General features: G+C 39.9%; 1 protein-coding gene across 1 annotated transcript; it reads right to left on the bottom strand.

Annotated features, from left to right (window-relative positions):
- Nucleotides 1-4,700: 4,700 nt before the first annotated feature.
- Nucleotides 4,701-9,659, bottom strand: LOC115396634 (uncharacterized). Its single transcript, XM_030102599.1, has 6 exons — nt 9,485-9,659; nt 6,325-6,654; nt 5,702-6,040; nt 5,508-5,618; nt 5,386-5,414; nt 4,701-5,285 (listed from the first exon to the last, which is right to left on the bottom strand). The coding sequence occupies exons 1-6, from the start codon at nt 9,657-9,659 to the stop codon at nt 5,157-5,159; spliced, it is 1,113 nt and encodes a 370-aa protein (XP_029958459.1). The 3' UTR covers nt 4,701-5,156.
- Between the last annotated feature and the right edge of the window lie 517 nt (nt 9,660-10,176).

Consider the following 10,176-nt stretch of genomic DNA (forward strand, 5'->3'; position numbering starts at 1 on the left):
AAGATTGTTGAGAGGACATGAGGATTTGGCAAACTTAAGTGAACAGTAGAATGAAATCAATGAACGTGTGAGTCATTATTGTAGACACACATCAAGACCAACACAGAGACTGTCACTGAACAAAGTGCCATTTTATCTCATTAATGAAGATGACAATACATGTCATACATATATGAATGTTAAATAGATCAAGGCCGTTAAAAGAGAAAGTTTGAATAATGGTTGGTCAGTGTTTTTAAATTATTACAATACATTTTTCATTTATATTTGACATGTAAAGATCTGTGTTTGCAGAGTTGATCGGGATAAAGTGAACTCCTCCCTCATCTGTCAAACATTACCATACAACATTTAAAACTGTAATTAAAAGTTAACGACAATAAAAATACTTTCACAAATGTAGTCATCCCCTCATATAGAGTCAGATTACCATTAGAAATTCACTTACACAAGTGTATTTAACCAAAAGGTGAACATCTACTTCCTGAAATGTGACCAGAGAGTGAGACAGGAAGACAAACTGTCACTTTGCCCTCATGTACTTTTTTTAAAAGAACAGCCACAACAAAGTTTGACATTCGTGTTGCTCTGTTTCAGGTACAAGCAACGCCGCTGTGCACACAGGTGTGAAAAATATGAAAGAAAGGACATGTGACAGGAACAGCTCTCTCAGAGAAGTGTCCATCATTACATATATCTTTTGCAAAACTTAAGCCAACTTAACATCGTGGACCCATGGAGTTATAGCCAAGTTTACTGATTCAGATGAACAATGTAGCTTCAAATCTACAAGCAGAACACTACGAGACCTGTATGTAGAAGTAATTGAAATGGTCAGAAAACATCTCAATGCTTTCAAACAACAAACAAATGTTCATGTCTGCGTGTCACACTTCACATCCATATTCAAACTGTACTCAGGCTGCCAGAAGTTTTCCCTCAGAATGATCCCTGAAAGGAAACAGAGCTTTTATTACTGATGTTCAAAAAAACCTGTGTGGGTTTTCTGTGGATGATGAAGCCATGGTCCTGTCAGGTTCTGACATGACAGCAAAATCCTGCAGGCATTACAGTGTGTCCTTGTCCAGGTTTTGTGAATATCTTTATTGCTTTTCATGAAGAAACTGTGTAGTTGTAAACTGAACTCAGTGAAGTCTGACCCTGGACCCAAAAATTCCACATCTCAGCCAACAAACCAGGAACGACCTGCAGCAGGTGGTGAGGATGGCTGATTACATCCTCAATAGATGCTGCCACTTCAAATCCTTAACAAGCAGCTTCAAACTTCCTGCTCTGTATAGCTTCTAATGAATAATTTGCACAGGATCAGTCATAGATGTGGATCTCTGGCAATCCATGAATCCACAAATGATCCACATATTTTTGTTGGAGCGCATGCCAGCACTCCTCAGTCTGGTGTTGAAGTCTTCATTATGTTTGTGAAGCAGCCCAGTAATGAGCCCTCATTGCTATCAGGCGTGTTGCAACTGAGATCTAAAACATGCAGGACACTGGGCCTCAAGTGCCTGGGTTCAGAGGCCCTCATCTAGACAGCAATGGGGCCACTCTGAGGGGCCGCTAAGATCATGCAGGAACCACACTTCAATGTCCAGGTTGTTCCTTGTTTTTGCCAGTCATGAAGGCCTATTTCCACTTTGTAGAATATAAGTTTCACAACATGATGTGACAATTTCAGTAAATATCAATGTTTCAATAAATGTTGTGAACATTTTTTTAAACTTGTTTTTTTTTTTTAATATATATTATTGATTTATTTATTTAGCTTTAATCCCTATCATTGTTAAAGGTTTCCAATCTAGAAATTCCAATTTCAGTGCTTGATGTCCAAATGGAGGGTAATTTCACCTTTATGTTATCAAGAAAATACCTTTGGCACCTGAAATTTAAATTATCAGTGACATATCATCAAAATACACAATGTTTTTGTATATTTCTCCACAATTTCAATAAAAAATTAATGTGTGATTTTGTGAAAGGGTTACCAAAGACACTATTTTGATGTTCTCAATTCTGGGGAAAAATTGGACTGATCTCGGCAAAACATTTTTCTTTTAGCAGACACAGTGGACCATGCACCGTTTGACCAAACACCAGTTCACATGGACCAAGAGATTGCTGCACAGTTTGTGTGGTAAGTTTTTTCATCATAGCTTGAAACACAATTGTGTGAAGCACCTGCAGGCGATACTGTTACGGCATTACTATTAGGTTAACTCCCCATAATATCAGGACTCCATTTTCTCAACAAACCCCTGACATTTTCCAAAAGAAAACAACTGATGTGTTTTCAGCAACTGACACAGAAGTAAGTCACAGAGTCAAAGCTGACTAACCTTTCTGGGCAGTGATCAACATTTCACGCTTCACATCCAGAGTTAACCCTGCATCACCAGAGAAGAGAGGAGTGTGGTGTTTACATTTGGACTCCTTTTATTTTTTACAACATTCAATGTCAAGGCAGATTCCTCATTTTCATGTAATTTCATCAGGTTTACGAGCCTGTGTGTGCTTAACGGTGGAGGGAACAGAGTGGGAACGGAGGGATCAGCAGGACCGGTAGTGGACAAAATGAGGACCACAACATTGGAAACTACTGGGTGAGGAAAGATGTTTCTTCCAGTTAAATCATGTCTGAGAATGAATGAGACACCATTAACTGGCAGCCGCTCACACACAGCTACTTTGACTGGTCCTGTGAAGAGCAGTGATTGTAAATGCACTGCAGCTGAGTTCTCCACACAGACCTCCCGATGCCCCACACTGACACGTTAGATCCACATGAGGTCTCGTTCCAGAGCGGCAGGACGTCGCTTAGGATCAGTGAATGAGATGCGACCGCCTCGCGAAGGATCTTAATTGGTACAATCTTTCACAGAAAAAAAAATGTTGTGCCACAAACGGCTGAAAACGGGCTTCAACCTCAGAACTGTCACACTCAGAACGTGTTGAGCAAACTTCAGATGATGGCACAGATTTAACCAAGCACATGGCTGCAGGAAAGTTGTTGAGAGGCACCTGACTCTTGGAGTTGTTTGGTTTGGATGTACCTTTTTTTTCAGAAAAAAACTGGACAGACTGCATTTAAATGACCCAGCTCGTGACAGTAGAAACACTCGCTGTGGTCTGGCGCTGGGAACATTTTTCCACTAAAGTTTGGGGGATATGTTTTCTCACTCTGACACAAAGTTTTGACCTTGTGATGGCTGCACAGAAAACACAGTCTTGGATCTGAATAAACTCATCAACAAGTATGGTGACTGAGCCAACTGTCGGCCTCTCCTCATATGTCTGGTTGTCGGTTTCCTCAAAACCTGAACCTGAAGTTTCTGAACTTTGTCTGTATTCTTTAGGAACAAGTTCATAAGCCTGCAGGATGACTGTCTTTAATGTGTGATAGCCTTTGCTCAGTAGATAAATTTGCTCAAACCTCTTGTGCTTGACCCACCAATTTACACTGCAGCATCAAAGACCATGAAATAAAATTTTCAGAGATAATGATGCTAATGATTTATTTACAGCAAAAAGTGATCAAGTAATGAGAGTTACTGCCCCTGAGCAAACCAAAATCCAAACTAGTCTTTCAGTTTCAAACTTAGCAATCAAAGTGAACAAGAACTGAAACAAAAAGTCTCTCAGTATCTACTTGCTACAAAGGCTCAGCACAGTGCAGTGCAGTCATGGCTGGTTGTGATACAGTATAGGATGAACCACTCCTCACAATCGCTCCAACATCGGGTGACGTCAGTAGTCCAACTCGCCTCCTTCCAGTCAGTCGATCCTGTCTTTGGTACATTGCAGCTTCATTTGCATGGTGAATTCACAAAAACAAGAAACACACAGCATGAATAAAATAATGCACAGGTATGACCTCGGGCTAAAAACACACACCAGAAGTCGGACTGCAGTAGTGACACGACTTCACTAACAGAACAGTTTTATGTCAGATGAAAACAGATCTATTATCTCTCACGCATTGAGAGTAAAACTCACACAATTAACTTCAACTCTCAGTTCACCTGACGCCAGTAAATTTGAGTATTTCAGTTAAATTCTGTGATTACTTTGATGAGAGGTGATAGTTTCAGTGTTTTTACAATACACATACAATATATTGAGACTCTGTCACTGACTCAAATGAAAACTTTTTTTAATTCTATTTTGTTTCCTTCAAGTCATGACATTATATTTATCAGTTTATTTTAATGAAATGTGAAATTTTCATAAAGTTGTAAAGTTCTGACTTGTAATAACAGTTTTTGTACAATTTCATCAAGGCTTTTTCATGTCGTGCTGCTCTGCATTGTGTATTGAAAGGGAGAAAACCGTATATTTATATCTGGCTTGACAGATTTAAAGAGGGTTTACAGCACGAGTAATGACATTTGATCAAGGTAGAACATTTTTTTATTCCCAAAGCAAGGAACAACAAGGAAACAGGTTTAAATGATTGTATTTTCTTGTTTTAGTGAAGCAAATCAACTACGCATGTAGTTAGTCTTGATTATTTGTTCACATTGAATGGATACATACAATAGACATATTTTGTTAAAAAAAAACTGTGTGTCAGATAAAGAGAAACAAAATACTTTCAGCACACTGTCACAACCATAAAAAGAAAAACACTGACACAGAAAAAGGGAGGATATTTTTAATACTTGGTGTTGGATTCAAAGTTCTGAAGAAACTACATCAAAATCAGCATGAGCTGAGGTACAGTTGAATGTTAATCATCACAGACATGAACTTCAAGATGAATGAGTGATGATTTAAATCAGAGGTGTAAAGAGTACTGATGATGTGCACTGAACTGCTGCTGCTGTTGTGTTTATTTTCTATTTGCTTAGGTAATTTTAGCTTGCCACCTGTGGCAATGAAGTTCAAGGAAACTTTATAATAAAGCTGATTTAAAATACTCAGGAAATCAATTCAAACTGTGACTTTGCTCTGTTGCAATTTACATTAAAAAAATAGCATTACATGGCATAAACTGTATTTATGAGAGCTTGAAAAGAAATCGCAATAACACAAATAACACAAATTACTACGTTATCACTGAAATGCAAATGCATTTCATTTAATACTTTACTCATGTTAACTACATTAATATTGTCAATCAGAATAAGAGTTTCACTTGCTCAGTGGTGAAAACGCACGTCAGTGTAGATCGTCTCTTTCTGAGCCGAGTGTGTGTTTCCTCTTTCTGCTTTTGTGACTTTTCTCCTGCTGAAGGTTGGCGCAGAATAGGTCAACACAGCTTCATCTGCCTGAAGAAATATACAAAATTGTTACAAATGTTATAACTTTATTTTCATGAAATTATCTGACATCAACAACTTTTCCTTGTATTTCAATCTGAGGCTTCACCTGCTGATCACTGCTGGCTGGTTCAGCACCTGTTCAACAGAGACATTGAAGCTAAAATTTGTTGTCAGTCACTTTAAAGCATGTGGTGTTAAATATACTGATTTTAATGTAACTTGTATTACCACAGTTAAAATTCTTCTTCTTGATGGTCCAAATGAGATAGACTGAAACAGTCACACTTGCAGCCAAAGCAGCACAGACAATACAAAGAGCTATTTCTGTGTGATTCCAATCTGAGAAAATAAAACATTTAATTATTGTGATTATTTGCTTGTTGAAGTGAACCAATTTTACCAGGAAAATATTCTGAACTTACTTTTAATGTCTACTTTTGTTCCATTTCCAAACATGACCTCTCCACATGCAGCCACAGCACAGTAATAAGTACCAGCATCAGAGACATTGACCTTCTTAGAGAAGCTATAGAAACATTTCTGTGAAGACTTTCCACACTCTGCATTGCCTCCATGAGTATAAATGAAACTGGGGTGAGATTGATGTGATCCTGCTCTGAACCAGTGAACTCTGTAATCTTCTGAACATGTTTTCTTCTCAGAGTCAGAGAGGACCGAACACTGCAGAGACACCGACTCTCCTGGATGGACCGCAGCAGACGGAGGAGCTTGAATGATGCCAGAGATGGAAGATTGGGGTCCTGGGAAGTATGAAATATAAAACAAGCAACCAATCTAAAAACAATGATTAAAAAGTGCAAATGAGTCAGCAATTTAATCTTTCAGTAAATATTGAAGTGACAAAAAGTGATGCATAATTTAAGTGAAAAGCAGCTGAGTCTGTATGCAATCAGTAAAATTTTCTTGTAAAAAAAATATTAAATGAATAAGTATTTGTGGAATTAAGTGAATACATAAAGAATATAATTCCATGCGAATGAATATGAAAGTTTACACATCTAAATATAAAATTGGTTCACTTTACCTTCAACAATGAGAAACACTCCTCTCAAAAAGGTTATGCTGTCCCAGCTGGTCCGGATGCAGTAGTAAAGTCCAGTGTCATTGATCTGAGTTTGGTGAATGTGCAGAATAAAAATTTCATTTTCTTGTTTGGTTGTAAAATGAGGAGTTTTATGAACTCCTTCATCATCAAGGACTGTTGTTCTTCCCAAGAGTTCAAGCTGGTGACCAGAAATGATTCTGATCCAGTACAGCTTGTCAGAATTCAGAAGTTTCTCTCGAGGACATTCCAGGGTCGCATGTTGTTGAGCAGCAACAGACTTTGTCTCAAAAGTCTGATCATCTGTGCAGTCTGAAAGAAAAATGCAAACCGAATTATAAGCAGAATTCCATATGTTCATATTTTATGTGTTAGTTGAATCTGACACTTCAACAAAAACTTACGTCCGACTCTGATCATCAACAGAAAACAAAATGTGACAAACATTTTCTGAGAGTTCCACCACTGATTGTAGCTATCAAAGAGTCTTCGGTTTATTTGTAATCTCAGAAAGTGGGAGGGTCAGACATCACAACGATCTGATTGGTTTCTCATCACACAGAAGGATGTGATGAGAAACTCGTAATGGAAATCTTTTGTGTTACCAACAATGTCACCACCTGAAACACATGAAACAACATCAACAGCAGGCTGTATGGTTTGGTCTCTGAAAACTTCACACAGTAAACACAAAGAGATAAACTGAAGAAGAATTGTCTGATCTTTGAAACTGATTCAGAAGAATTGTTGCTGTAAACCTCTTCCTAAGAGGAGTTTTTATACAGATGACCTCTTTTACTCTTCTCTCAAACCATCTGTCATCTCTGTTCAAAATGGATGCAGCGCTGCAAATAAAAGAGTGTGTCTGTTCCTTGACATGTAAATTGGAAACTGAGTCTGGACCTGAGGAGTTGGCTCCTCTGTTTTGAGCCGTTCATTTGTTCAGTGATGAAGTTTCATCAGTGTGAAGCTTATCACACTGCTTTGTTCACTGTTTGGCACACACCAGGGTGTTTCACCAGGGCCGTTTTCAGCCCTCTACCGAATAAAATCCCTTGGAGCATGATAGATCTGGTTCTGGTGTGCTCTGATATTCATATTATTTGTTGCAGGTCTTTAATCTTCAACGTACAGCTGGAGAAACAGAAAATACTGTAGGAGGTCAATAGTCTGGATATGGAGAGTGGCCCATACTGAGTCGCTGTTGTTATGGGCCAGTTCTCCTGGACATGGTCATGGTCCACTTCTTGTTTGGGTGGTTGGAGGTTGCAGGTGAAATGCACCCGCAACTTTCCAGCGACTGAATAGTATAGTGTTGTCTGGACTATAAAACTGTTGTGCTTATGTGGACGACCTTGTTCTCTATTCAAACTGATGGGAAGAGCATATTGTATGGCGTCATTTTAGTGCCAAAATTCCGCGCCCAAAAAAATCATAATCGCGCACAGTTAAACCACTCTCTGTGCGCTCGCGATGCCTCTCCGCGCGTGCGTGGTCTCTTTCTGCGCGCGCGCGGTCACTTTTTACGCGCGCGACATCACTTTTTGTTTGCGTGCGAGCTCTTTCTGCGCGCGCGGTGACATGTCTGATCTGTCTACTCGCGCAGTGGTGTTGAGTTTTGGCACTCAGGGGGCGGGCTTTGAGTTGACGCCACTCAACCCCCCTCTCCTTTGTGATTGGTTGCTCTAAACGTCTACTGTCTTCAAATGGGTCTATTACTTTTGTGACTTATGAAACTTATCAACATATCACCTGCTCAAAACAAAGGAAAAAAAAAAAGCAAAAGTACTTCACTGATCCTGGCATAAAATCAAATGAAATCTGAGAGAGAGGGAAAAAGACAGAAAAAAAGGAGAAAAAATTAACTATAAATTTAGGATAGGTGTAATTGAATAACAGATATAAACTAAATAACATAATTAGAGTTTAAAGCAACACTAAGGAACTTTCAGTTTCCGTTGATTTTGGCGGCGCCAGTGGACAAAAGCGGTAGTGTTTTGCCTGAACAAATACTACAGTTCCCATGAGGACTAGTGCGTGGCGTCATAAAATGCTGCTCCGGTTGGCGCGCTGTAGGACTGAACTCGCCTGCATTTGTTTCCAGTGGCTGTGTGAAGGACGGATAGCGACGAGGTAATGGATCTAATGGTGGCTAAACGATGTTATATCATAATGTGACGCATGCCGTGTGCAGGGTTCCTACCACCCTCCTCACAGTTTCTTAGTCCAAGTGAAAGCAATACTGATGACCTCAGCCCGTGACAGAGGGGTCATTCAACTCGTTGTAAGTCGATGTATCATCACAAAAGATATTAAAATGTTTTATTAAGGTTGAAAAGTTCCTTAGTGTCGCTTTAAATATTATTTTAAGACAGATATAATCAAATAAATATAAACTAACAGATATGAATTAGATAATTTACATATAAATCTAAGACAGATATACTTAAATAAATAACAGATATACACTAGCTGATACAAATTGAATGTAATCAAAAAAAATCTAAGACAGATTTATAATTAGATGAATAACAGATATACACTAACAGATATAAATCAAATATAATTTACATATACATTTGAGACAGATAGCCTTGATGGCTCCATGAAGACGTTTTTATTCATTCTTTCTCCTCCCAGGAAACAGCCAGGTCTCCTCCACAGTAATCAAATCACTGTATGGAGGTTATGTTGTGTGAATTTTACTCCTCAATTTTCCAATTCTGCCGCCAAACGATGACTACCCGCCCTACTTAACCTCTGATTGGCTCTGACCGGAAGACAGTAGACGTTTAGAGCAACCAATCACAAAGGAGAGGGGGGTTGAGTGGCGTCAACTCAAAGCCCGCCCCCTGAGTGCCAAAACTCAACACCACCGCGCGAGCAGACAGATCAGACATGTCACCGCGCGCGCAGAAAGAGATCGCGCGCGCACAGAAAGTGATGTCGCGCACGTAGAAAGTGACCGCGCGCGCGCAGAAAGAGTCCACGCGCGCGCGGAGAGGCATCGCGAGCGCACAGAGAGTGGGTTAACTGTGCGCGATTTTGATTTTTTTGCCCGCGGAATTTTGGCACTAAAATGACGCCATAATATTGAGCTACTTGGAAAGGTATTCAGCCGTCTCTCTGGTGCAAATCTCACTTTGAACTTGGCCAAGTGTGAGTTTGGTAAGGCCATCATCACCTACCTCGGTAAACAGGTAGGAAGAGGACAGGTGCGTCCAATTGAAGCCAAAGTAACCACCATCGTAGAATGCCCCGTGCCAAAGGACAGGAAAGAACTTTGTAGTTTCCTTGGCATGGCTGGTTACTACCATAGTTGCTTAGTGCTTAGTCCAAAGATTGAGCTTGCCTGTACTCCAGAGTGTCAGCATCGATTTAAGAGTGTCAAGTCTCTCCTAACCACTTCTCCTGTGCTTGCTGCTCATGACCTCGACAAACCATTCCAGCTGGAGGTTGATGCCAATGCAGTGGGTGCTGGTGCTGTACTGCTCCGAGTGGATTCAGATGGAATTGACCATCCTGTTGCATATTTTTCCAAGAAGTTTAACTCAGATCAGCTAAACTATTCCACCATCGAAAAGGAAACACTTGCCTTGCTGTTCGCTTTCCAACACTTTGAAGTGTATCTCGGTTCCTGTAGTCTACCCATTGTTGTGTACACTGACCACAACCCTCTGGTTTTCCTCTTGCACATGTACAACCGGAATCAGCGCCTCATGAGGTGGGCCTTGTTGGTGCAGGATTACAATCTTGAGATCCAAACCAAAAATGGGAGTGAGAATGTTGTGGCCGATGCCTTGTCCAGGTTGTGGTAAACTTCACCTTCAATTA

Source organism: Salarias fasciatus, chromosome 2 (genome assembly GCF_902148845.1).
Source record: "Salarias fasciatus chromosome 2, fSalaFa1.1, whole genome shotgun sequence".
In the NCBI taxonomy this organism is placed as follows: domain Eukaryota; kingdom Metazoa; phylum Chordata; class Actinopteri; order Blenniiformes; family Blenniidae; genus Salarias; species Salarias fasciatus.